The sequence below is a fragment of the Rissa tridactyla genome, chromosome 6 (genome assembly GCF_028500815.1).
Source record: "Rissa tridactyla isolate bRisTri1 chromosome 6, bRisTri1.patW.cur.20221130, whole genome shotgun sequence".
Classification (NCBI taxonomy): Eukaryota; Metazoa; Chordata; class Aves; order Charadriiformes; family Laridae; genus Rissa; species Rissa tridactyla.
Window position 1 is genome coordinate 52,492,639 of NC_071471.1, and position 27,968 is coordinate 52,520,606.

The 27,968-nt window shown below is 43.7% G+C and overlaps 2 protein-coding genes across 4 annotated transcripts; one reads left to right on the top strand and one right to left on the bottom strand.

Annotated features, from left to right (window-relative positions):
* Window positions 1–816: 816 nt before the first annotated feature.
* Window positions 817–23,253, top strand: ZNF488 (zinc finger protein 488). Of its 3 annotated transcripts, none has more exons than XM_054206072.1 (4): window positions 817–1,151; window positions 15,526–15,748; window positions 19,360–19,588; window positions 21,524–23,253. In XM_054206072.1, exons 2-4 carry the CDS (start codon window positions 15,530–15,532, stop codon window positions 22,687–22,689), a joined length of 1,614 nt encoding a protein of 537 aa, XP_054062047.1. In that variant the 5' UTR covers window positions 817–1,151; window positions 15,526–15,529; the 3' UTR covers window positions 22,690–23,253. The 3 variants fall into 3 exon arrangements, with proteins under 3 accessions (XP_054062047.1, XP_054062049.1, XP_054062048.1); XM_054206074.1 differs by having other exon boundaries at window positions 817–1,133; XM_054206073.1 differs by lacking the exon at window positions 817–1,151 and adding an exon at window positions 2,579–2,703.
* LOC128911138 (proline-rich protein HaeIII subfamily 1-like) lies at window positions 2,239–2,991 on the bottom strand. Its single transcript, XM_054205470.1, has one exon. The coding sequence runs from the start codon at window positions 2,989–2,991 to the stop codon at window positions 2,239–2,241; it is 753 nt and encodes a 250-aa protein (XP_054061445.1).
* Window positions 23,254–27,968: the final 4,715 nt, after the last annotated feature.

A 27,968-nucleotide genomic window follows, 5' to 3' on the forward strand; every position in this document is an offset into this window, starting at 1 on the left:
AGCAGCCCCTCGCGTGTTTTGTGCGGGTAGGTTTGCCGCCCGCAGGTCTGAAATAAAGTTTGCGCTGCGGGGAAAGCATCTCGGGTTCAGTTCCCTCTTTCTGTGCTGGACCGAGTTCAGACACATGGCAACCGCGGCGGCGGTCGGGGATTTATCAAGAAAAGATTAGAGGGTCCACCGGTTTTCAGCCGCTCGCCCAGTTTTAGCTATGCACAGCTAGAAGTTGAATGCGCTGCTTGAGCTAACCACTTTAAAGGTTTTTGTGCGCTGGCCAGTTGAGACCCAGCGATTACTTAGATCATGGAGAAATACAAGAAACCCACATCCTCCCTGGTGACATTCACAAAAAATGAGCAAGAGGCTGCTGGGCAGCAGGAATCCCCCTTCCTCCCGCTCCGCCGCGCTTCGGCCTCGGCGGTGCCCACTAGCGTCCGCAGCCTGCAGCGTCCCCGGCGGCGCCGCGTCCCTGCGCCCTCGCTCCCCCCTGCCCCAGGCAGCCGTCCGCCCCCGCAGCCTCCGCGGCCTTTCAAAACGAAATCAAAAATGCTAATAGCTTCAGCTTCCCTCGGCGCTTCGTGAATATCAGGGCGCTTCGTGAATATCAGGGCGCTTCGTAAAATTACGCGGCAGAGTTCAAGGGAGTCTCCAAAACAGAACAAGGCGCTGCAAAGAAAAAATTGGCTATAACTATTTTCTGGTAACGTCCATTGCCCTTCTCTGATCACTAATAAATCATGTGACTGCAGAGAGAGCAGGCTGCCTGACCTTCCCTCTCCAAACGGTATGCGGTCCCGGAGAGAGGGACATACTCTAAGGCTCGTTGAGCAAAAGCAATGACACCCCCGCGATGAAGGCTGGCTAGCGACCGCCAGGGCTAGTGCCGGACAAAAAAGATCCTGGGGCATGCGGGGGCTCTGCAGGCGCCCCTTCCCCGCTCGCCCAGCCCCCGCCAGGAGGGCCGGGCCGAGCCGGGCGGGGGGCTGCGGGCAGCCCCTGCGGAGCCGCCTCCCGCCGCCACAGCCTCCTCTTTTCAACAAAACGGGTTTTCCGATCTGCGTTAAGACCCCTCCAGTGGCTGTCACACACACCGGGCAAGTCTGACAGGTCCGAAACCGGAGCGAGTTGTGTGCGGGGTCAGTGCTGTTATGCAGGTGAGGGGAGCGGGAAGGTGGGGGTGGCCGGGCCGAGCCGGGGGCGCCGCCGTAGCCGGGCTGGGGTCGCAGCCCCGGGGCTGGCGGTGGCCCGGGCGCTCGGGCTCATTCGCTCGGGTATTGCTCGAAGGAGACTCAAACCAACCATCAGCTGAGCTGACCGTAAGGTGCGGATCTTACGCTGAGACACAGGTTACCTCCGCGCACTCTCACAGTGATTCGAGCTCCGTAAGGCGGGTGACAACGTCTAATTACCCCTTGCTACGCCTTCTGTACTTATGTGCATAAAGGCTGCAAAAATATAAACTCTTGCGATATGAAGTGCAGTGGGAATTGTTCGTCTCGGTTTCCTGACATCTGCACCCCAAATCAGAACGCGTTTCCACGGGAGTACTAAGAGGTGTCCCCGGCACAGAAGCCCGTCGCTGGGGGAGCGGTGGGACGCGGGACCTCCCCACAGCGGTCCCCAGCCCCCCGGTCTGCTCCGTAACGGTGCTCCTTCTGCTTCAGAGGAATTTTAAAAGAAAACACAAACTCTTGACTTTATCCTCTTTAATCCCTGTAGCACAGAACACGTAGAGCGTGATTCGCTCTCTTTATTGGTATAAGATTACGCTTTAATTACAGCGAAAATCCATCCTTTCAAAAGCATTAAAGGGTTGACGTTTCTTTTCCCAATACAAGCCAATATTCAGATTACATGGACACTAATCAAATAACCCGGGTTATTTCATTTGTCAACATGTTCATAAGAATTTTCTACGAGGCGTTAAAGGCATTTATATGGAACGACATCTTTCAAAAGCAATGTCGCTAGTCCAGATTTAGGGAATATTTGATTATGACAAGACATTTGATGGTTTTATTTTACATACCAGCTGTGCCACAAATCGTTTCATACCTCAAACAAATTCCTAATTTTGTGTCCTGCGAGTACTTTCTATGAAGCGCCAATTTTCATTTTAAGCCATTCTTGTCAACATCTGCATCTCCTAGAATAGCTTTATGTTCAAAAGTGTTGTCAGGTTCTCTAAAGGACAACTGGCAAGAAGGTGTTTTTGTTTGGTTTGGGTTTTTTCTCACAACTTTAAAAGAAACTCCTCTTTTTAAAGTACGGTCCCGAGGGTGAATCCCGTCCACCTTCCGAGCACCCCCTCGCCGCGGTTCGCATCCTCTCCCGGGACGACTTCTGCCCGGGGCAGGGCTCCGCGGCCCCCGCGGGCGGGGGTGGCAGCGGGTCCCGGAGGAGGGGGACTGCTGGGGGGCACGGCTGGGCGCCGGGGGAGGGGTGCCGGGGGGGCAGGCGTTTCCCGGGGTCTGCTCTGGGCGGGGAGCCGTCGCGGGGGAGGAGGATGCCGTGCTGGGGCGGTGCGGCGGCGGGGGGCTGCCGACGCGGCTCTCGGTGGAGGGGGGAGCGGTGGGGTGAGGGCTCGGCGGGGACGCGGCTGTAGCGGGATCCTGGGAGAGGGCTGCGCGCCGGGAAGGGGGCGCGGGGGCGGACCCCGCTGCCGGAGAGCCCCTGTCCGCGGAGAGGCTGCAGCGGGACCCGCAGGTGAGCGGGGCCGGGACAGAGGGGACCGCGGTAGCCCGGGCCCGGCGGGGCCGCCCTGCCGCCGGCAGAGCGCTGCGCCGTCCCGCCCGCCCGCCCGCCCCGGCTGCGCGGCCGCGGAGTGCTGCGCCGGCCGCCCGGAGCGGGTAAGGGCGGCAGCGGGGGGCCGCGGCCTTTCGGGACGCAGCGAGGGGGCCGCGGGGACGGAGAGGCGGTCCGAGGGGGTCCCCGACCAGCCTCGGCGCCGGGCTGCCCGGGGGGGGGGTGTTGCCGGGGAGCAGGCGAGGGCATGGGGGTGCCCCTCGGTGACTAGTGCTCAACCCCGACCTTGTCACCGCCTGCTTCAGTGCGGCAGAGAGGGGCCCCGGGGAGAGTCCCCCCGGCGGCGGGTACCGTCCCTGGGCTGCGGGGGGCGATGCGGAGGCGGCTCAGGGCTTGTGGGGGAAGGCGGCCCCCCCTCGGCAACCCCGAAGGTAGTAGCCCTGTTCCTCCCTCCCGGCTCCTCTTCTCTCGCCGAGACCTCTCGAGCATCAGTTGCCCTTTCATTGGTTGCAGCTCTCCTCATCCCTCCAACTTCGACAGGTGACAGAGCATCGTGGCGGTCTTAGGTACTTACTTAGGGTCTAACTGCTTTTAAGAAATTGATGAACTTCCTTTGAAATATCTCACATTGTTATTCTCTATTTGTAGCTGATATAAGGATATCCGTGTTCCTTAGCAGAAATTTCCTACTGGTTAAGTAAGTTAGAAGCTGCTATTGTTGTCACTTTAAAATGTCACATTCATCTTTACATTTGCAAATCTTTCCATGAAAAGGTTTCTGCAGAAATTCAGTCTACTACAAATGTTTGAAGCATTTTATGTCTTTATTCCGTGACCAGACAGGTACTAGTTAGAAGAAATCTCAACAAAAACTTGATGGAAGACATGATTTTTAAATGGTTTTATGTTTTTACTATAGTTGTTCTTAAATAAAAAGCAATTGCACTAGTGCATGAAATTCGGAATTTAATAATAAATTATTGCTCAGGAGCTATCCCTTATTTTTGCCTTTTAAAAATGTAAAATTTAGTGCTTGACAGCTCTTGTTTCCATTTATTAAATATAATTGATACTAAAGAGAGGGATTTATTTAGGCAATAGGAAGATTGGGAAATGAAGATTTTTTTCTTTCAATGTGTCATTTCTTTCAATGCTACACCAAAGCATAAGCTGCTCTTTGAGAAAGCAAATTTATTCAGTATTTAGGCATTTTCCAATATTTCTAAGCAAGGTCGAGCTGCCTTATAGAGCTCTATAGAGATACCATCTTATAGAAAAAAATATCTTTATAGCCATAGAAATATTAATGTAAAGTCAAAATATTACTTTAGCTTCTATTATCTGAACATAATATAACCAGATGAGAAAGTACAAAAATAAATTCTGTGTAAAGAATTATAGATTGTATGGAAGATTTTGCAGAAGAAATTACTTGGCTAAGTCCTAGTATGTTATATGTGGATATTTCTGTGTCTGTAATGCTGTGAATCAGTTAGTATAATTTTCCTACAGCACAGTCATGTGTTACTTGCAAATGCTGTTAATAAACACCAGGTCACAGAACAAAGTATTTTGTTGGGAAACAAAGTATTTTAGGTTAATTATTTTAATTTACATAATTGACTTTCCCTTAAAAGGTTTCTTTGCTTCATTGTGGTGTAAAAGAAGTTGTTAACGTTGTTCCCCACAATTTCATATTATGTAGTGCTCTTCAGCTCAGTCACTCGCTGTTATTGGAGTTGACATTATGCAGTAAGTTTAGCATTAATGTAAATAAGATTAATGTAAATTATGTTACTTAGTACTGTTGAAGAAATCTCCAGTATAAACCATGTGAAAGCGACTGCTCTTAGGCTTAAAATATTTCTCTTTAAATACAGATAATGAACTTGCAAAATTTAAAAAATTATTTAGCCATATGTATAGCTATACATATAGTTGTGAATACATGCATGTGTATACATATATGTGTGTACATATATATATATGTATATGCTTACACAACAATATATTAGTTTTATGTCAGAAAGAAACATTTGGACAGATAAAACATTTTTTAAACTGAGAGCTACCAAAAATAAATAGCAGGACTGTTAAACAAGAACATACCTTGTATATCTTGAACATCAATCAGATAGCATAATTTCTTTTCATTTGTGAAATGGAGACATGAATGTGAACTGTATGAAGAGAGAGGAAAAATGATTTGTGACTGTTTTCACAAGTTACAGGTTTTGGTTCAGTCTGGTTGTGTTTGGATTGTGTCGGCTGGTTGGTTGGTTGGTTGGTTCTCTGTTTTCTGAGGTTACACGTAGGGAACGGTGGTTTTGTCTGCGTGGGTCCCTGGGTGAAGGAACGAATGCACAAATCTGTGAGAACAAATGTGTGAGCACAAATGGCCATAGTCAGGGCTCCTATTTACATGAATCAAATGCGGACTTTGCTGAAAGTGGATACAAACATCTGTGTGACAAGTAACTTTCTTATACTATGTTGACAGATGAAGAGTTGCTTTCTCTGTTCTCCTTCCCATGGAATAATTTTGTTGCTTTAAAATGCACCTTTGTTGTATGCTTTTTCATGCGTGAGAAAAGTAAAGGCATTTTTACATCTGCTTTCTTTCCCTTCCTGGTTGTCCCCTGTAAAATTCAAAACTTCTGTGACATTTTGGAGCATTTTGCCTATTGCTGAACAGTGAACAATGCCAGAGCAGTGGGAGCAGAAACCAGACCAAGGCTCTGAGGTGACCGCTAGCACAATTCAGGTCTGGAATATAAAATACTGTGTGCTCTCAACTGAAGTACATCCATATGGTATAGGGCATGTACTATGCAGCTGCAAGGATGTTAATCCGTAACATTTATGGTCTGATAATCCTCAAACCTGGCTGGAGAGTTAAAACATGCTCCCTGTATCCTACCGGAACCCCATTTTGTAGGTCTTCGGCCTTGAAACTGCAAGAGTAAAGTTGTAGATGAAAGTAATGCTTCCGTTAGACAGAACAGTTGTCCAGTGAAGAGTCAGCCCTTCAGCAGTGCCCTGCACACAAAAGTTAAGTCTTTGAAAGCCAGCAGACTACAGAGCTGTAGTCAGCTCCGCTTTATCCACAGGTGGATTGTCTGACTTATGAATGACTCGTTCAAGCCAGTACCACCCACCAGGGTCCATTAGATCAGATGCAGTGCCAGACAGAAGTACTAATTCTGCCTCTGGGGCCAACCCAACTGGAAAGGAGTAGGGAGCCAAACTCCTAGACCCAGTCTGTCTGAACCACTGGGATAGCAGAAGATAAAGATATTTTATCCTTTCTTATTCACGCAGCATGGTATTCCTATTGCTCATTGTCGAGCTTGAAACATCAAGAGCCCTCCCACAAGAGACTGCACTGCATTTCTTGTGTTCAAGCATCAAGAGGTGTGGAACAGAGACCTCAGTGACTCTGTTGCTCATGTTCCACTGGATTTAACCCCTCCAGTTTACTAAAACGTCTGCTAAATCAAGGAAGGCTTCACCTGGAGCTACTGTTGCATCACACATCCCAGCAAATCAGTATTAACCAGGCTTTTCTGCTATGTCCATTCCTCTCCTGCCTACCCCATTTCCTGCCATGGAAGTTGGTGGCAATAGTTGGTGGCATGGGCTCAATGTGGAAATTTCCTAAGAACATAGGGAAGTTTGGTGCTGGGCTGCCATTTGAAAGTCAGTGGGGCTAGGGTACATAGCTCTACTGGGACTTGTTCAAATCTCAGTTATTTTCTCATCATGCTAGATCTGACACTCAGTCTCAGGGATTTTGTTTCAGGACTTCAGGTAAAGGGTGGAAATTGAATCCTTGTGGTCTTGGAGAAGTGATTCAATCCACATCTACTTTGGAGAGGCAGCTCTGCATGTCTGTGGGGCAGCTACCATGCATCAGGGGAGAGCCCACTTCAGCTTTCCCTAATCTCAGAGAAAATAAGAAGAAATCTGACAGCTTTTCTTTTAATCTGCACTTCCAAATGGCTGCTGCATTTCACAAGACTTGCTTAAGGCAAATGTGGAGCTTGAGGTATTTACTCATTCCCAAGCAGGGATTTTAGCTCTGTCTTCTTCATTATTCCCACTGAAGTTTGAGAGATTGTTCATAATAAAAAGATTTGGCAGCTTCATGATTCACTAGGTTGGGTATCCAGCCAAGATATAATGATGGTTCATCAAGAGCTGTCAGCTTACACTGCATGTGCTGTGGATTTCAGGTGATGAAAGACAGTCTGAAGACCAGAGAGCCTTGAAATAGTAAGAATTGGAGGACTGCTCCCTGAATATATGATGATACAATAACAAAGTTGTGAGCATCCCGTAATCTTGGAGGTCTCTGATTCACAACAAAACCTCCAGATTGAATTCAGACTCCAGAAGGGGCCGGTTTCTGGAAGCTTGAAGTAGACACCAGGCTCTTCACCCCAAGCTGCCTCATGTTCTTTTAGGGGATGCTAGACAGTGACTTTCCCTGTTCCTACTGACTGTTTTTAGGGGCTTTCCAGGCCACAGTTGTGCAGCTTCTGTACAGGAAGGCATGATGAAAGAAAGCTGGGGATGCCTGCAATGCCAAGGGAAACTCATTTTCGTTGATCAGGCTACATCAGTCACAATTTTATTCTGCTCTCTTTAGATTCAGTTCAGGTCTGCAGTCAGCAAATTCCTCCTTCGTGCATAGTTGTGTTTCCTTCTGCCTCTTCACAGATGCCCAGCTCGGGCAAGCTGCAGGCATTGAGACATCCCAGGAGTACAGGGGATATGTTCAGAGCAGCAGTACACCAAGGGCTATGAGGAATTGAGAAGAGAGGTACTCACAGTATGCCCCAGTTGTAGCCCTGGACAACAAAAAATTCCAGTCTCCACAGGTTTTATTATCATGATCTCAGTTACTTTGTCAGTGCTAATTGGGCTGTTCTTAACGCACAGATGGGAAGCGGCTCACTGGCAGGAAAGGGACATCTTTGGATCAGCTGCCCACTTGCTTCTATGCAGAATCATTGCTGGGATCCAAATTTGCCACCAGTGAAAATGGGAGGATGAAAGAGCATACTCAGAGCTCAGAAATTCAAGGAATATTGTCTGTTTCTCAAAGATGGACGGCTTGCTAAACTCGAGACTTAGAAATAAGTTACACATGACTAGTTTTCTTTCTTAAAATCAACAGCAACTCCTTTCTTTCCAAGGTAATCCAAGACTTTTGTATAGCCTGCTTGGGATATAATGGCTGTCTGAGGGGTAGCCAACCCACAGCTGACCTTGTTCATCCCAAACAGGCTGGGAATGGTGGCACATAGCTATAGCTGCCTGTCTTCTCCATGTGCCCTGGTACAATTTTCTTCATTTATGTGGGATTTTCAGCAGTAAAGGTATGAAGGAACCACTTCATGCCCAAAAGGGAACATCTCCCAGACCTGTGCCCAAGCTGAAGCACAGAAGCTCTATCTTGCAGCAGCAGCGAGTTAAAAGAAAAGGCTTGTGTAGATTTTTCATGCTTTAAAAGAACCTTCTTAGCTTGTAATTTAATAGATTTAGGAAACAGGTTGCAGTTTCTTTCAGGATGTATTTTATGGTTCTGGAATTACTTATTTTATCTTTTAAAACACGAGTTCTCCATTCTTTTCTTTGATTTCCTGCCAGTGTCCTTCAGTTTTACTTTTGGTTCTTCTCCTTTGGAGTTTACAACTTGAATAAAAAGAGAAGAAAAGCTTGCACAGAAGGAAAGCAAATGTAAAAAACCCAAGAAGTGGATTTTCTCACTTTTCCATCTCTGTTTCTCTTGGAATTCCCTTCATGTGTTAAGAATCCTCAGTTCCTTATAGCAACAGAGAATAATAAATGTTGCAGACAGAAGCACTCTGTCCACATCAGCTCAATTCCTTTAATATCTGTAGTTTATTGTGCATGACATGGCATGCCTGATCATGGATTCCTCAGACCGACAGACCTCCTATTGAAATCAAAGGCGGTTTTGGCAGTGGCCACAGGAGTGCATTGGCACAAAGTCACAGGTTATGTGCTTCAGGGAAAACACTGTCACACTTTTGAGTAGAAAGAAGTTAAAAGGTGAAGGAAATGATGGTTCCAGTATTCACTATTTCATTCATTTTTTTTTTTCTTTCAGTTTTGTTGACATGGCAAATGCAGAGCTATCCTGTTTACGTTAGTCCCTGCTCTGGAGAAAGTCTGGAGTAGATGTAAAAATGGCTGGGGAGAGTATGGGATGATGCTTTCCAGGATCAAATACTTTCATTATATTTTATGAGTAACTTCTGTGCTGTGTTTTTTTCCAACTATGGTAATTGTTTTGAAAGTGATATCACTATATGCAAATTAATCCACAGTTAAAATGGAGTGTAAAGGTAAAATAGAAGCAGCTATTGTTTTTTTTTAAAAAATCAAATTAATTTAAGGGAAACAATTTTTACTATGCCCTTCCATTTATGATTGTGAAGAGCTGAACTAGCTAATTAAGTTCTGCCTGAAAAGTTTCCCCTCTTGCAAAGGTGATTCATTTGTTTCCTTCACATTTGCAAATTTGATCATAATATTATGCAAGGCTCCCAGTGCTTTTATGACCCCCAAGAAACTCCAGGTGATACCACAGTTCAACATCGTCACTGTGGCAAGGAGAATCAGGCCACGTCCTATGAAAATAGGAGACAGGGGAGTCCTTGCTCCAAGTTTTTTTTCTACATTTGGGCAGTTCCAGACGTTTCTTAGAAGAGCTTGCAGTGACATCTGAAGGCCATACAGTAGAAAATCAGGGATCTGAAAATTAGCTCAGAACTGTTCCTATGCCCTTCTCTCACTTCCCCTCTCTAAAACACATTTTTCTCATGAGGTGAGGGAGCTATGTAAAAATTTTTCAGGAAGGCAGAAGCTGTGACCCCGGTTAGTTAAGGGGATGATATGCAAGTGCTAGGAAATGGGGAGAGAGAATCTGCAGGGTTCTAGCTTGGAAGAGCAGTCAGGAAACCAAAAGATGACTAGCAATTTGTGAGCTGCTTCTGGAAGCAAGCAGGCTGGGAGCAGTTGCTGTGAGCACCATCTATTTTATGTGCTTTTTGATGGAAAATCCACAATTGCATAATCCATAGGGAGTTGCCTGCCCATAGGTACTTGTTATTTGACAGATCTGTCACACTTCTCAGAAATCAAGATGCAAAATCCATCACTCAGGGACATGGTATATGTGTATCAGATACTCTCTGGGGGATGAAGAGCCCATTAAACAGCAAGTCCCTAAACTCATCCATATGAAGAATTCACATCTGTGACAGATAGAATATGGAGAGTACCCATCATCTAACAGGTGATCTGACTCCAATGTGCTACTAAAGCACTATAAATATTCATTTTATTTCACTCTTTCAGAGACATGCGTGGGGGTGAGCCCAGAGGGATAGGAACTGCTTATGCAGAACACGAGTGAGAACAGCAGGATTATGTTGCACGGGGGGGATCATGTCTCTAGGAGGCAACGGCACTCCCAGCACTGGCAGTTTGAGGCAAGCATATCATTGCCTGCATGATACAGAGCTGAAGATATGACCTTCACAAAGAGGCTTAGGACAGACTTCTGTAAACTTTGCTATGTATTAGAAAAGGAGTGAACTAGTCCGATGTATGACAGCCAGTGAATCTGTAAGAAATGAGAATACAGCAGAATTATTGCTCCTTAAAGGAGGTAGCCAAAGTGTGGAAATCAATAACGTAAGACAAGAGTAATCAGTTAGTTGAAGTCTTGGAGAATTCTCTGTTACGATTATTTTCTCTGTCCTTCACTCACTATGAAGAATGTGAGCAATTCACCTACTTCAGTCTGTTGAAGAGGAATGCCAGGCATTCTGGTATACCTTCTCCATTTCTCATTATGACTCCATTTGTAGATTCTCAATAAGTATGACTTTCCTTAGACTATGAAGACTGTTGGCAAAGATGTGAGATTTGTGTTGAGACTGGATTTAGAATTAAATGAGAGCTCAAGTTCTGCATTCATGGGTTGGTGTAGAATTCCCATTCAGGTTCAAGTCTGACGTTCCTGAAAACTACGGGAAGTTTTGCAAAAAAGAAGCATTCTTGGTTGTGGCTGAAGTTTTGGCTTTAGATTATAACCAAATGAAAAACATGTAGAGGTTAGTCTAGATCCAAATGAAATTTCCATCAAAATTGCAAGGTGTTTGAGATTTATATTCTGGTCCATTTACACTTCATCTCACTTTGTTCCAGCTCATTTCTGTCATCTGTTTTAAGTGCTGCAGGCGGTGCTGCTATATTTCAGCAATGCTGAGCTATCTGACGGTGCTCTCAAGCTATGAGGTTGCACTGACTGTTATGCAGCGACCCTTCTGCACTGCATGCTGCCATCGTGTAGTCACACACCTGCCGACCCCCCCGGAGAATCCAGCCGATGCCCTTCTGACAGCAGTCAGACCCGACCTCGCACACAGTCACCCCTCGGCTGTCTCTGGGTTTGCAAAGAGAGCTGGCAGGACTGAAAAGAGCAGAGCTGATGAGGGCCCTGGGCAGTCTCATGCCCGTGCCCTGTTGAGATTTACTCCTGTGAAGTGCCAATGAGTATTTTACTGGACTTGCTGGGGGAAGAACACAGGGCAGATTTAGGCTTGGGATACTCCTAAACTTCCCTAAGCTTTGCTGAAAAGGCTGGTCCATGTCCATTTTCCAGACACTGTCATCCTCAAATTCAGGGGACAAAGGTAAAATTTATGTTAGTAAACTTTCTTAAAAAGTGCCATGCAGCCTGATAAGTTTCTTTAACAGCAAGAACCATGAAAAAGTGATTTTAAAAAGTTGGCAGTGTAGAAATACGTTGCCTATGTTGTTTGTGTGGGTGTGCATGTGTACCCCTTTTTATGCTGCAGCTGCTGAGTTGCACAATCCAGCATAATATTTCAGTGATGCCTGAAAAGCTTTTATCCCTTCATCTCCTACTCCTGTTGTCCATGGTCTTTTTATCTCCCTTCAGCTCCTCTGTTGTGTTTCCTTTGCTTCACCAGAGTGTTCAGAGAGTAAATCAGATCAATTTCTCTCTCTCCTCAAGTCATGTTTCAAGACTTGGTCTTTAGTTTCGAGGAGGTCAGTATTTCAGTTCTCTAAGATAAGAGCTGTGGCTACCAGAGAACCCACTACCACCCCTCACCTGTGTGGGAGGCGGGACTGGTTCCAGTACTGTCCTGTGGATGAACCTGCACTGTGCAATGGAGACCTTGGAGCTAGTGCTGGCCCAGGTGGGAAAGCCCACAGGACACAGCACGCCCCTTTGCAGAGGTAGCAGCTCATTTTTGAAAGCAATGCAGTCAAGCTTGCTCGCTGTTACCCCTCAGCTGATGAACTTGCCTCTGTGCACAAGTGGAAAGCTCGTCCGTGCAGAGGGAAGAGCTTTCTCATGCTGTTTGGAGAACAGAGAAGACAGATCCATCCTTTTCCTTCTAAAGATGTTGCAGAGTATCGCCACTCTCCACTCCGAGTACCAGCAGCACATCTTCAGTCTACTTTCTCTGTTTCAAAAAGAGAACACTAAATTTAAACTACACTCCCTCCCTGACATAAACATGACAAAACCCTATAAAAACCAGTACCTTTGGAGGCACCTAACCCCTTTGGAGGCACCTAGCGTCCTGTTTGAGCAAAGAGTGGCAGAGAGAATGACCCACTCCCGAGAGAAGCGATTCATGCCTGACAGGGCGCCCAGAAGCTGTGATGATGAACAGGCTAACACCACCATGGACTCGGGGGATGTCCTGCTGTCGCTTTGTCATGGGACGCTGTGTTATACTGAGATGTTACACTAGATGGTGCATTTGACAAATTATTTGAAGGGATTGATCTGCCCATGCCGAAAGATTTGGCGCAAGGCTGACCATAAGAAGCCCATTTGCTGTGTACACACAGTACATCCTTTTCATAACTTTTCACAAAGTTGACCCTTCTGTACAAGAGTTGAATGTGACCACAGCTGCCAAGGCTGCACTTTGAGACTTTGGCATTTATGCCTGTAGGTTTGGGGGATTTTTTTGCCCGTCACACATCTTTGACTAATTCACAAGTCACTTAGCACTTATTATTTCCTTCCTTTCCCTTTGGATGTGTGGAATCCCTTCTGTGCTCAGGATTTGGGGCAGGGTAGTAGGCAGCACAGCAAGCAGCACACTCATTGCTGGGAACCATTGATGCTTTCACCAAGGAGCTCAGAAAAGATGTGCCGGTGGGAGGTGTGAGCTGCGGGTGTGCTCTGGGAGCTGACGGTTGCGGATCTGTCTTGCAGGTAACAAAATCAGAGCAGGTAACAAAACCAGAGTGGGGCAAGAGTGGTAAAGCATGTCCTGCCCTTTTGTGTCTTTCTTTGGGACGTATATTATGGCAGAAATCACTAGGTGGTGCTGTTACGCATAATTCTTACAATTTTTCTTGGTATCCACACACTTTAAGTCTTTGGAGAAATGGTTCTTGGTAGGGTTGGGTTTATGGTACCTCTTTGAAAAGCTGCTGAAATAGAGAAAAGTAGCAGGCAGCAGTAGCTAGCTGGAAGGGAGTGTAGCTTCTTCAGACCCTTGTATCTGTGCTCCGGCTGAGATTTCTGGAGGAAGAGACTGCACACAAATAGCACTCCTGCTTTTCCTAGGAGAAGTGTGTGTGCTCAGATCCAGTGTCCTTCCCCATGGAAAACTCAGCTTTGAGGGCCCTGGAGTTCTGTTTCCTCTGTAATGACAGCGGTGTGCCAAGGTGCAGCACTCTCTTAGTTTACATGGAGAAATCAAGATGAATTTCACAGAAAGGGAAATCTCAGTAAGAGGAATTGCCTTCTAGGCAAGTGGATAAGTAATGTCAGAAGAGATCAGGAATTTCCTGAATGTGAATTCTTTAGAAAAGGAACTGGCTCAGGTTATAATTTATTTCTAAACTTTTTCCTATTTAGAGAGACTTTTAAGCATTTCAGATCTCAAATTAATTTTCTGAGTCATAGAATAGTTTGTGTATTGGAAGGCACCTGAAAGACCATCTAGTTCCAACCCCCCTGCCCTGGGCAGGGACACCTCCCACCAGACCAGGTTGCTCAAAGCCCCATCCAGCCTGGCCTTGAACACCTCCACGGATGGGGCAGCCACAGCTTCTTTGGAACTTTCACTTTTGGTATTATTTGAAATAAATATGCCTTGACTGTTTCTGTTTATTAAAAATGGGTATAGTGTACGTGGAAATGCAAACATACATATGAATATGTTGTATTTATTTAGGTAGATTCTATATATTGTACAAATGTACACATAGATCCCATCATTCTGTTCTTATACTAATAGTAACTTTAGGAGATTATTGGGAAACCAGGCAATGAAACTCATCATCATCAGCAAGCAGAAATCCAGTCTATCCTTCTCTTAGTGACTGATTTCTGGCAAGCCACCCAACTTTTTATTTTACCTTTTATGTCCCCCTCTTTTGGGGGGTTTGGGAGGTTTAGGCCTCCATCCCTCAGATGTTTACTACTTACTGCTTACGTAACCATGTATTTTAATATTTTCAGGGTAGGGTCTTAGACCTTGCCTCCCAGGAAGAAATTATACTGAATTAACTACACTGATTTATAAATTGATTTAGTTAAATCAATGCAACTGTCCTGAGCACTTTATATCACTTCAGTTTAAGTCATGAGTCAGAGAGTAACAAATCAATTCTGTTGGCAGAGAGTGAGAAAGATTAGACTGGATCTTCAGCCCTTCTATCTCACTATTTATTAGGCTAAGGCCTCTTCAGGGCTTGTTGCTGTTCTCTTTAATTTTCTCTGCCTAATGGACCCGATCCAGCTCCTGATGGCATAAATGAGGGTTTTTCCATGACCTCCAACTGGGAGCTGGAGCTGGCAATATCTTTATTAAAAATCTAGAGAAGCTTAGAATGACAAATAACTCAAACTCGCCTCCTCATTGCATCCAGAGTCCTCAGATTGCGGCTCATATTGCAGAAATAGCCTCTGCTCTGAAAGTGTAATATTCTACACTCAGGGCAGAAGAATTCACCCTCTAAAGAGAGCAATCTCTGCTAAGAGTGTCACCATGCAAAGAGTCATGATCTGATTCAATTTTCCCAACAGCAGCAGATAACTAAGATCTCACATATATTTTGAGATGGGATGACAGTACTATTTTTGTCTGTCTCCACAGATTTTGTGCATTCAGGTTGGATAGACTCAGGACTCAGGTTATTCCTGGTTTTGTACTGGCTTAACCAGGAATGAGACTCATGTTGCATTCCCAAATCAAAAAGCACAGCTTTTTCAAAATGTGTTTCAAGAAGTGCCTGCTTTTTTTTGTGTGTTGTTATTGTTCTCCTTCTCTACCTTTCTTCACACTTCTACAAACTACTAATATTAAATAAGAAGGATATCTGAGAATATGCTGAACAAGAATATGCTGAGTTCCACCCACTGAAAATTTTGCTTACTGTTCCCAGAGCTTCTCATTCCTGGCTGTAGAGAGTAGCAGTGTAGCAGGAGTTGAACTCGGAGTGTCTGCCTGTTCCAGAAAAGAGTTACTCACTTGTTTACAAACCTAAGATTTTGGTTTAGTGCAAAGTCATTTTTCTCTTTCTGAACTGTATGTTAATAAAGCTGTAAACTCTGTAACCAGCAATGTCCTGGCATGGTCTTACAATTCACCTACAGCTCCTGGAAGTCTTTATATTGTAATTAGTGGTGCCCCTTTCCATTTCCATCTCTATTCCAAATGTGATTTCTTGTTTATTTTACAGGTTTATGATGGAACTTACATCTTTGCCTAAATTCCTTTGGACAAGTGACAACAAACTTTTGCATCACCATTTTCCGGACATATTGGCTACTGTTCATACCACACAAGACATTCCCAAAGAAGCTGTTTTTGGACCATGCTTGCTCCAGAACACCCTGCTGGACACTGTAGCTTTTATTGCTCTCAAGTGTTCTGATAGACGGAACATCCACTATGTGTTTAAGGTAGGAGAAAGCAGCATTTAATGTTAGTCATATCAAAAAGGGTTACAGCATCCCTGAGAAGGTGACTTTGACGAGGGGTAGATTTTTGTTTTGTTCAGCGTAAATAACAGCTCCTCCAAAGGGCAGAGGTAGCCAGAGCATTTCTGATTTATGAGCTGCAGACTGGAGGGACCTCACTGAGAACTGCTTCCCTTGCAAGAAGAACACCAAGTCTTGCTTCTATGCTGATGACTGATGACCTTGCTTCAGCGCTGACGAGGAATAGGAGGGAAGAGGGACAAGTAGTTTAGAAACTTCATGCTCAGGTTTCTTCCTTACAAAGGAGGCTTATTGGGAGGTGTGACAGCCCTGCGAGAGCAGAGAGGGAAGACCGTGGCATTGCACTGATTCCTGCAGGTGATACATTCGCAGCATTTATTGACAGACCTGAGCCATGTTAACCCAGTTTGCTCAGTTATCCATAAAAGTAAATCACAATGGCAGAGATCTCAGCACAGGCTGGATGAACTGTAGAAGCTATCAGTCAGATAACTAGTCCACACAATCTTCTGGCAGCCACAACTTATTGCTGTTAGTACATGGACCTCCTAAAGTTAGCTTAGATATGTCTGTCTGTGTCACAGTTGGACTTTTCAATCACTGTAGAGAAGCCACACTGATACACCTGTGAAATAAAAGGAACTGTCATGTAAGGAAAGTCAGAAACCCCAGGACTGCGGTGGAATGTTCACTCCCCAGCTCTAGTTCCCCAATTTTTAATTCCTTAGCCACTGCTTATCATAACACTTTCATTTGGGCAATCTGTATTTCTCATGCTGGTCTCTTATCTTGGCTTTCTGGGTCTTGGAGTGCATTTCAGTCACCATTGGTCTAAAGACAGGAGGTAGTGTTTTACGATGTGAGGCAAGCAAATTTCCCACATGGATGGATCTAGGAGAGAGACAGGTTATCCTAAGATTTCTGCGCTCTGGAGGAGAGAAATCCCAGGGAGTGTGTGTAATATGGAAGATGCAGCTGTTGGGAGATACGTGTTTGACACTTTTGCTTTAAACAAATTAAGAAAGAGAAGAGGCTTCAGGGTTTTTCTGAATATTTGTTTGAGTCTCTGGCACCGGCTTATTTGCTTGGACCATGTTACTAGTACTCCAGGAGAACTGCAAGCTCTTTGGAGAAAAATGTCTCCTGAAATGAGGCTTTATTTATGGAATATTTCTGTATTTCTCCAGGGAGTTTAAAATGACTGTAGACACAAGAAAGAGTCTCAAAGGGTTTCTACATTGGAAGAGCCCTCCAGAGGGTTGCCTTCAGTGTTTTGCTACATTTGAGCTAAGTAATTGTTACACAGCCATGAAACTGGATGCCTGAGTTGGCCCAGATCTCTGTCTTTTGGCAGTAAATACATCAAATTCTGAGCAAGTAGCTGTTTCAGATGCAATTGGTGGTCCCATAACCTGTTAGCTACTCATAATTAAAAGTAAACCTTCCAGAAACTATTGTTAAGCTCCTAACTCTGTGTGTAGACAATTAATTAACAATTCAATCATGATACTATGTTTTTATCATAGCACTAAGGTGCAAAAAAGAAATGTGTTTTGATATGTTGGCTATGATATGAACAGAATATACACAGCAATGACTTGGCAAGGTGGATTCTCTGCAGCTGAGGTTCATGTTCATCATCGTTCGGCAGTGTAGTTTTGTCCTTTACTCCTCCCCACCTTCTTTTAGCTCCCTCAGCTCTTCCCCTGGAGTCCTGGTTCCTGGAGGAGCTGTGTTCCCTTTGACTTTGCTTAGAGCGCCGAGTGGATGCTTGGTATTTCTGAGACACAGAAACTAATAAATGACAGCCTCTGTCATAGCTATTAGTTACAACCACTGTGGGTGGGTGGGTGGGTGTGCTTGTGTTGCTGTCAGACTCTTGTATTTCTCAATCACTGTTAATTACCATGGCGTTTAGAGAGAACCAGTTACAGGCCATGCTAATTTATTCTCTCCCTTATACTAATTAACTCTTACCTTATGGCCCCTTAATGATTCATTCTTGTATTCAAGCTGGTAATGTGATCATGCTTTTCATGGTAGGTAATAGAGTTAAAAACAGAGAAATAGCCAAAATATTGTTTCTGATACCAAACACCAATGAATGGCTGCCCTGCAATTAGTGGAAAACAAAGAGCTATACATTGCTTGGGGTGAGATTTAGATCACACTTGTCATTAGACATTTTTCATTTCCAAACTTCTTCCTTTCTAAACAATGACTTAGTGCTTCAAAAATTAGTTGAGGCTTTTTATGCATGTAAAAGTTGCCCTTGATCGCCCTGTATTTCAGCCTCCAAGCTATGAAATTCTTCCCTGTCTTTCAAATGCTGCAGAGGACATAGATCTGCTGTGGTAAACACCAAAGAAAAACCTATAAAGAAATAAATCATTCCCTATAAAGAAATAAGTTGTTCCCTATTCAGAGCAAATGCAATAAAGTAACTAAGATGGGAGCCACACACTGAATGAGGAAGACAAAGCCAAATGTTTTACAGTTATATTATTTCCAGAGCGTGGTCAACCTGTGACTAAATGACTTAAGGAGTCCTGTGGAGAAAGGAGTAGGTGTGACTGAGGACTATGCTGTAATATACACACAGAAGGGAAATTTAATTTGGGCAGTAGACTTAATACTATTTTTTTAACTTCTGAGTGCCTGACCTTGCAACGTAAGCAACATCTTTTAACTTAATCTGTTTGGTATTTCTGAATGTACACATACTGAAAGTGAACCAACGCCTCACTACTCTCAGAAATAATTTAATGAAAAATATTCGTCTGATCAGGTTTTATCTGTTTAGATTCCTTGAAGTGAATTTAATTGATTTATCAAGGGCAGGAATAGGAATATATCATTTTATTTATGAAAAAGCAAAGAGATCATATAAGTGTGTCTTAGTGTATTTATTAAAATCCCATTTTTATGTAATCTAGCCAAACAGTTATACATGCAGATGTTGTCTCCTTGGGGTGTTGAATCAACAAAACAAGATTATTCTTTCACTTCCTGATTCATTTCCTCTTATGTCAGTGAAGAAATCCACATGCGACTGCCCAGAGTGTGTGTTCATTTCTGGGCTCACACTGCACTGATCCAGGGGTCTGCACATCTCACACCCCCCAGGCCACAGCACTCCTGACTCATATCCCATTCTCCCATGGGACTACGTGGGTCACATGTGGGTCATAAAGATACAGAAGGCGTGCTCCTCTGTAAGCAGGGGTCTCAGTCCCATGGGACAACCTGCATCAGAGAGAGGACACCATCCATGGTCTGAAGATTGGCCAATGTACCCTCCCTGGCATTGCCACGAGAGGCTGCATGTGAACAGCAGTGTCTTCTTCTCCCTCCCGTGCAGCTGTGTTCCCAGAGCTCTCAGCTCTCACACCAGGGAAGCCTTCTCCCTATGATGACTTTGGATTTGGTGACACTGGTGTATGAATTGGGCTCACAGCTTTGGCATACTGGCTCTGTGTGAGGCAGAAAACAGGCTTTGTTCTTGAATTTGATGGAAATCTATTTTGGGTCCCAAGATGTGAAGCTTCCCTTTTTTATGTCCTGTCTCACAGGTAGATGTTACGTCTGTGCACAGTCCCACAGGACTGCCTTGGATGAGACTTGTACAAGCAGCTGCCAATAGCAAGGAGCAGAACTTGGAAGCTTACTTAGAAAACAGTCAGTTATATTATCGGTCTACAAGGAAAATCAACAAAAACGAGGAGCTGCTTGTTTGGTATGATGAGGAGCTTTCCAGCCTCTTGGGTTTCAATGAGATAAAAGCTCAGAGTCCCCAGAATGGTAAGTACTAAATTTTTGACTGCAGGGGTCACTGTGGACTGAAGTGAGTCTGCAACTTCTTTAGTACGTGGTGATCTTGAAATACAGGAAATAAAACCTGTCTACATCCTTAGCTGTTCAGTTAAAAGAAAAGCCCTTCTGCTTTGAGCATAGAGCAAGAACAAATTTACATTCATTGCTACTTTCCAGCAGAGGATGGTGCACTAGGATTATTGCTGAAATTTTTGAGCTGTGTAATGGATGTCTATGCACCTGACTACCTTGCAATCTTAAAAGCCTAAAATATCAATAGGAAATATGCCTTTTCTTAGTTCATTGAGGAATCAGGTATAGGCTAGTGTTTGGCTTTAATCTTGTAAATGAGCAGAGCTGTAAAAAATACGTAACAACCCAAACAGTACCGCATACAGAACAGGCTGCCTCTTTAGTGTGGGACACAGTGGGAGCAAAGAAAAGGACAAGATTTTCAACTGAGATATTGCTAGAAATGAATTGCTCTAAAAGAAATTGAGCTGGCAATTGTTGAAAAAAAAAATCTAGATTATGGAGAGACCAAGCAAACGGCTGTCAGGTCCATGACAAGGTTGACTCCAGCTGTCATTTGCTCCAAACTTTGACCTAGTTAGACTGGAAAAAAAACCCTTTCTACGTTCCCTTTTGTTGATTTAAACACAGCTGATATAGCTTGGTTAGTAAAGGTGTAGGTTGGTAAAGGTGTGAGTTGGTAAATTTATATGATAATGTACTTTCCTGTAAATTAATATTAAATTAATATAGACACAATCGTATCAGGAAGCCACTAAATTGTTTTAACTGATTCCAGCGTACTCTGTTTGCTTCTGTGTAGACACGCGCTGTCAGCCCTATGAATTTACCAGGCCAAATTATTATCTACACAAGAAACGCTGTATCTAGACTCAAGACTTTAAACTAGCAGGAATAATGTTCCACCCAAATCAGCAGCCTTATTTTCTTATAAAGAGTTTAGTTTCTGTAGTTTGGGAAGTGACCTGAGCTGTGCTGAGCCTACAAATTAGGGGGTTGTGGTTTTACCCAACCAATCTATGAGCTTTATTACATATCCCAGGCCTCAGGTGCTGTCTGACACCATTCATCATTTGCATTTAAAAACTGGTGTGTGTTGTGAAATAACATAGCATGGATACTGTTTAAAAGCTGTTTAAAAACATCTTAACTGATGTGCCACACGTGTGTTGGTCTCTGAATTCCGTACTGTCTGTTCACGGGCAATCAATCACCCCAATGAACCAGAGATGCAGTACATCCGAAAGCCAGTAAGAAACAGTTTCATGCCAATGCATGTTCCCCGTTCCTCCTCCTCATCACTGGCATTGTTTCACTGCAAACATTATTTTCTGTGCCACAGACATCTGTGCCTTGAGGCATATAGTGGTTTGCCAAATGAGCATGAGTAAGGGCTTCAGGCATTATCATCAGATGGTTTGTGAAAAGTATTAAACTTCCAGAGTATCCTATGCAGAAAGTAGAGGCTCATGCCAAAATCTTTGAGTCCAGGTCTGAAACACACTAGTTCTTGGGTATATAGAATTTATCATTCAGCCTGTATTAAAGCCAGTGACTTACTTCGGAAATGTAGACCCAAATCTGAGTTCAGCCTTCAAATTGTCATGAAGTCCATATGGTTTAATCTAGACCATTGTGTACTGGCCATTTTACGTAATACAAACTTGTCTGGAGAGTCTAAATGAAGTGATTTCTGTGGGTAGCACATGGAGGCAAATACGGGTGAACCATTTTCTGTAACAGCCTGATTCTGCACTGGCATTAGCTTTACTGTGTGCCATCTTGACACAAGAAATATTTCTGGGGTTTTTGTTTGTATCAATGACAGGGTCAGGATATGCCCAGGATTGTAACTTTGTAAAACTCATCATCTGTTGTCTGTTTCTGCAGAGTTGAGGTGCCAAGAATGTAACCGAGTCTTTAAATGCGAGCATTCCTATCTCTCCCATGTCCGTTTCCTATGTGTCCCAGAGAAGAGCGCCTTGCTGTGGAGAAACTTCCAGGACCCTAAGACTGAAAAGAGCAACTTAGCTGAGCAGACCACGAATTTCCACAGTCTGGCAAGGGATCTAGAGGTCAAAATGGCAGCTTGTAAAGATGATGCCCATGGTCTCACAGGAGAAAAGAGAGCAAAATCTGAAGAGGCTGAGAACAACAGAAGCAGGAAAACAGTGTTGTTGGAGAAAACCAATAATCTGAGTGAGGAACGTAACTGTGGGGGCAAGGAAGAGGCTGGGGGAGAGCATGCATTAGCTGGTTCTTTCTGGAAGCTTAGTTCAGGGAGGCAGTCAGCTAGGAAGGATGCTTTAGAGCAGAAGCAGAGCGCTTTCACTGAGGTCAGTAGGATGAAGGAGAAGCTGAGAAATGAGAGACCAAAGGAGCCAGAACAGGAGGATGGCACGGTCCCACTTGGTAAAGAGCAGGTATCAAAGGAAGTGTCGCTGAACTCCTCTGGTAGTGCATTCTCCTTTGTGTGGCCCACCAGAGCCCGAGGAGAACAGAAGAGTGCTTTCAGCAAACCCAATAAGCGTCTAGCAGAAAGAGCTGCAATAAATTCTTCTCATCCCATGAGTGAGTCAGCAAAGAGCCTGGGGGACCTGTCCGGCTTCATTGCCACCACAGACATCATGTGCTGCAGCGCTCTGCTCAATTCCAAGTTCTTTGTCAGTGATTTGTGTAATGCTCAGATGCTGCAGACAAGCAACACTCGGAGCAATGTTTTCCCATATACCTCAGAACTGTGGCCCAAACAAGCAGGAGGACAGTTACAAAACACAACCACCACTTCTTCCTCCTCCTCCTCTTCCTTGACTCTTCTTCCCCCCACCTTCACGTCCTTTGGAGTGGCTGCCCAGAACTGGTGTGCCAAATGCAACCTGTCCTTTCGCATGACATCTGATTTGGTCTTCCACATGCGGTCACATCACAAAAAAGAATACTCCTCAGCTGAGTCCCAGTGCAAGAGGAGACGAGAGGAGAAGCTAACATGTCCCATTTGTCACGAGTACTTCCGAGAACGCCATCATTTATCCCGGCACATGACTTCTCATAATTAGAGCTGTGCAGACAGATCTCACCAAGGGACTGGGCAGGTTGGGTAAAGAAGGGGAACATGATTCACTCGTATCCATTTCTCTTTGAGTTTACATAAATTTCTTACAGGAAATCACTGTTTACAATAATTTATAATAGATGCTTTGCAAAAAAATATAAAATGTTTACAAGAGTCTGAATGGGTTGTAAGTTTTGAAAACTCAACCTAGCCCTTGTCAATCTATTTTCGAGGAAATAAAATAGTGAAATGAATGCACATGCAGTATTAATTTGCAAAGACTTGGGAACAAAGTTATTGTTTTGCAAACAGAGTTTTCTTTGCTTGTATTTGATTTGCTGGTGTCTGTGCAGCGCAATGTAAATACAGAAGTAACAACCACCTCATTGAATGAGGAATCTTTAAGCACTAAAATAATCAGAGCTTATACGCTGAAAGAAAAGAAGTTACTGTTTCTGGCAGCTTTGGTGCACTCTTACTCCTTTATGTTACCTGAATCTGCTCTCTTATCAGATTTGTAAGTCTGAGTAAAAACTTATATCTTACTGTCTCCTTGGCTTTGAAAGGTACTTGAAGTTAATACACTCTGAAATTTGTGATCGTCAACAACTGACCAATAGACTGACAAAGAGGATGTGACTTGTAAATCAGTGTGTCTGAGTTCTGTTCTAGGCTCTGCCACTTTTGAAACATCTTTCAGAAAGTCAAATCAACCTGGATCTGTATCAAAATGTGACCTGTTGTCAACATTATTGTGTAGACGGGAAGCACAATTTCTGCACTGATCTTGGAAGATCTGTGTGACTTTAGTAGGTGTACAGATCTGATGGGGGTAGAGTTTGACCTGCCGTTTTCAGGTTTTGGATATACTACAGAAAACAACTAGGGTATTTGAGTTACTATTAGCTACCGACAGATAGAATCTGCACCCTTTAATGTGGATGACAGGCTCTCTTCTGCTAACAGCGAGAAGAGGAATGTGCTTCACAACATGACACGGGCATACAGGAACTGCATTGCATTAGACCAGCTTGTCTGTCCTCTGGTTTCTACATGGGCCGATTCCAGCTTTTTTAAAATGCAAGTGCCAAATTCTCTCTATAACCTGTCTGTATGAGACATTTTTCTCTTGCCTACTTTGGTTTGAGCTCTGCTTCATCTCAGAAGTAAATGAGTTTATACTGCTCTGGGTGTGCGTGCGGGAAGCAAAAATCCTGTCTATTGTTACTGCAGCTCATCTAATTAGCCTTTCATTACTTTTTTAATCCATGCAGGGGCTTGCGCTTGACAGTTTATGACATGTTCTTCAACTGAGCGTTTATCTCTCTCGTATAGTATTTTTTCAGGTTGTCTGATGTTTTTGTGGCCTGTCTCTGAACCTCATCTGCTAAATTATTCCCTTTCAGATAAAGAATTATAAGAAACCACTCATTTCCCAGCTAAGAGTAAAGGACATTGCATGCAATATGCTCCGTATTATTTTCCACTATACAGATGATATAGTCCAGTGTTTGTCTGCTGCACACTGGACAGAAGTTTTCTTTGAGTCCCCATGATGAAGCCTAGGCTGGTAATGCAAGTATCGGCAAGTAAACACATCTGAGTGATAAAAGACAGCCTGAGAGTCTTAGGCTGTCAGTTGGGATCAACATATTACACTCACTGTCATCTCTTGGGAGATTTCTGTAAGTCAGAAGACTGTATTCTTCCCAATATATTGCTGTTGAATATTAATACATGGCTGTTTCCTATTAACATAAACATTTGGCTTATTAGAGGCCAACCACTGGCTGTGCACCCCAGCTTTATTTTCCAAACATAAAGCGATTAAACTGTTACATTATGCCTTTGAGTTCAGAAGACATAAATTGAGACTGGAGGTCTGGCTGGATTGTAACACGGCTTCCCAAGGTCAGTGGTGGGAGCTCTTTCACTGGAGTCATTAAAAACCAAAATGAACAAAAGCTTTGAAACACGGAGCACAGGGAACAACCTTGCATTGAGTAGGAGATGATGTGGTTTCCTTCTAATCTTTCCATCTCTATTTTGTGTCCAATAACATTTACTGTGCAAGGAATATATTTATGGCAAGGTTTAATGGGCCAAATTTCACTCCATCTGGTTTTATCTGGGTGCCAGCCAGTTTACTGTGAAGTCAGTGTCCATAAAGTGTAATGAAGGACTCCATGGTGTAACTGCCTTCATATGTGGTTAGGGTTATAGTTCCCATTAGTAGTTTAGGCCAGATTGTGATCTCATTTATTCCAGTGCAAATCCAGAATAATTCCATGTTGCTACTCCTGGTTTACATCAATTACTGTAAGATCAGCCTGGCCCAGTATAAATAAGACTAAAGATTTTTTGGTACCATTGCTGCAAAATGTTCTCTTCTGCACTCACTGAAAGATGCCATGTTTTCTTAACAGTTTTATGGCTAGAAACCTAGCTTCAGAAAGACAAAACCAGCTGTGTAATACTCCCCAGTGCTATGTTGGCGCATCGCTTCGACTTTACCCTGCTCCAAGGGCCTGTTTTTCCAGTGCGCCGCACCTGGCGTATCCTTTAGATCAGAATGAAGCAGCACCAAATCTAACCAGTTACATGTTTTCACTGATTTTGTGTTGGTGTCAGTGATCTTGAGGAAGTGTGGAAAATCAGCCACTGATAAACAGCGTCTGAATCTCAAAACCTCTTTCAATGGTGTGGTAGATCTACATCCTTAGAGGTCTCACCAGTAATTAAACTTCTTCACTGTGTTTATGGAATGAGGCTTAAGCAAGCAGCAAGGCTACAGCGAGAGACAGCTTTCCTTTATGTCATGAAATTGTTTTCTTTGGAGGAGAGGGGAAGATATGAACTCTTACCCGTTTCTTTGTGGGCGTATCTCAGCCACAGCAATTTACATACTGTGATGACAAGCAATGCATAAATGCCTTCTCTGCACAGAAAGGCAAGAGAACCAGTTATGAAAAGTGGCAGAGCTGATTGAAAATGCAAAAATGAAGAGGAAAGGTTTTTAATCAGCTTTATTTCTGGTACTGCCCTCACCTCCTCCAGCTGCAGCGGCAGCGCAGTTTGGTCCCAGCGTGTAAAGACCAGGGATTTTCCTCTTGCAGCATGGAAATCACACTGCAGGCAAATGTGTGCAATACTGCCCTTGATCCTTTGTAGATGGGCACTGGCATAAAAACTGGGTGAACAAATTGCTTCTTATACTTGACTAAAGCGTTTTGTGAACTAAGACTTGATTCCACACACAACTGACCAATACGACATCTTGTTGCCTGCTACACCTGTGCTAACAGCAGAGCAAAACAGCGCAGATGCCAACAGAACCAGAACTTGATTCCCTACGTGTAAAAGGAGCTCTTGTGTAAAGCCCCTTGTGCAGGCAGAGAGAATGCCTTTTATGTGTTTCAAGTTTAACTGAGTGTCTCATCTAAGCTGGGTTACATAAACCAGGGGGGTTATCCAAAATTTTTGCAGATTTTATTTCTTTAAACAAAAATATTCGCATTAAAGCTGAGTGAACCAAATGTTGCACAGGCAGAAGGAAGCCTAACGAGACAAAGAAAAACAAACTTCCTATAATTGAGTCATGCTGGAAGCTTTTTTCCCTCATGTCTAGAAGTCTGAACATTTAAATTGGTGCAGATGAAAGGAAATCCTGCTGAAGGAAAGGCACTCCACTAGAGCAGGAGGTTTGTGAAGAAATGTAGGGACTTGAGGAATTCATGAAGGACTGCATTCAGTCCCAGTGCAATATTGTGATTTTACAGCAGGGATCTGTGTCTTTTCTACAAGGAGAAATGCTTGGAAGAAAAAAAAAAGTTTTTTGTTTTTTAAAACAGGAGGAGACAACTTGAGGTCAGCTGACTGGTTCTTTTCCTGTCTTTGCTAGCAACAGCCTGTGTCATTTTGATCAGACCACTGTTTCTCATAATATCTGCTTCTGGATCACTGAAAAGTGACAGAACACGCTGCTGCCAGGCTTAGCTGTTCAGGCTGTGCTTCTGCAGGGGGCTGTGAGTTTACTGATAGGCAGTGCCAGGTTAGGATAGTTGTTCACTCATTGACCCCTGAACTTTTTCTAATGAAGATGTGTTCCTCCATCGAAACTGCACTCAGATGGGATTTTGAAGAGTATATATTTACTCGCTTTTGGGGGTAATTTTTCACTAATTGATGCAGCCTGTGAGCTCCCGTTGGTCTACAGACCAAGGCTTGAAAATCACTGCACTAGGACAGCTTTTGTGGTATGATCAGGAAAGACTGCATTAGAAACACTCTCCAGAGAGCAAGAATGCATAATTTTGTAGAAAAAAGAATAAATGAATAAGCTGGCTGCCATTTCTTGGTCAGAGTTCTGTGAGTGCTAAAATGAGAAAGACTGCTAGGGGCCTGATACACCAACTCCTTTCTCGCTGCTTTTAAAAGGGACATGATTAGGATGAAACTTTAGGAAGTCATTCCAGGTAAGGAAATGGTGCTATAAACTGCTGAATGTCCATGTCAGCTCTGGAACCAGAAAAGAAAAGGGTGGCAGTTTCAGCATGTTGTGTTGTGGAAGGGCGCTTCTGAAATCACTTGTCCCTTCCTAAGAAAAATTCTGTCTAACATTCTCATTTAAACAGAAAAACATGGATTTTCCACAACTGATTTTCATTCATAATTTTGTGATGTTCAGACCTTTCAATGCAGTGTAATTTTCTATACAATTACCGTCTGTCATTTTTTGACATCTGTTGATGACACTGTGCTGTGGTCATGGTTTGTTTAGGTTTTTGTAAGAGGCTCTGGTTGTTTGAGCTGACAGTTTCGGTGGCCGCTAGAAACATCAAAAATGCCAGGTGGAGACAAACCTGGGGGCTGTACATACAAAGTTGACATGCAGCTCAGGATTTATGTCTTCCTTGACTCTGCAGAATATGGTGGAAGATCCAGGCAGAAAGCAGCTGTGGGGGAAAAAAAGAAAGTCTTCTCGACCGCAGAGATGATAAGAGATCAGTTTTAATTCTGTAAGTGTAGATTTAGGTTTCAGGGAAAGTTCTGTTACCTGTCAAAATTCTAGATGTTGTAGAAGTGTTTGGTACCTCTAAATACTACAGTCTTACTAGGTTCAGTGCCACTTGCCTCAGTGAGTCCTGCAGGCTCTGCCTTTACAGGTATTTCCTTTTTGTCAGTTCTGAATTTGCACCCTTTCAACTTCACTGTATTAAAGTGAGATGATAGAATAGGATATAGTTCATCTGTCCTGCTTGTTATCTCTCTGCTCTGAGATAA

What these genes read in the sequence shown, in the direction of transcription:
- LOC128911138 (XM_054205470.1), bottom strand. Translation starts at nt 2,991, where the DNA reads ATGCCCTCGCCTGCTCCCCGGCAACACCCCCCCCCCGGGCAGCCCGGC.
- ZNF488 (XM_054206072.1), top strand. Translation starts at nt 15,530, where the DNA reads ATGATGGAACTTACATCTTTGCCTAAATTCCTTTGGACAAGTGACAAC. An exon ending in ACATCCACTATGTGTTTAAG is followed by an intron (nt 15,749 to 19,359) that starts GTAGGAGAAAGC and finishes CCTGTCTCACAG; the next exon opens with GTAGATGTTACGTCTGTGCA. An exon ending in AGCTCAGAGTCCCCAGAATG is followed by an intron (nt 19,589 to 21,523) that starts GTAAGTACTAAA and finishes CTGTTTCTGCAG; the next exon opens with AGTTGAGGTGCCAAGAATGT.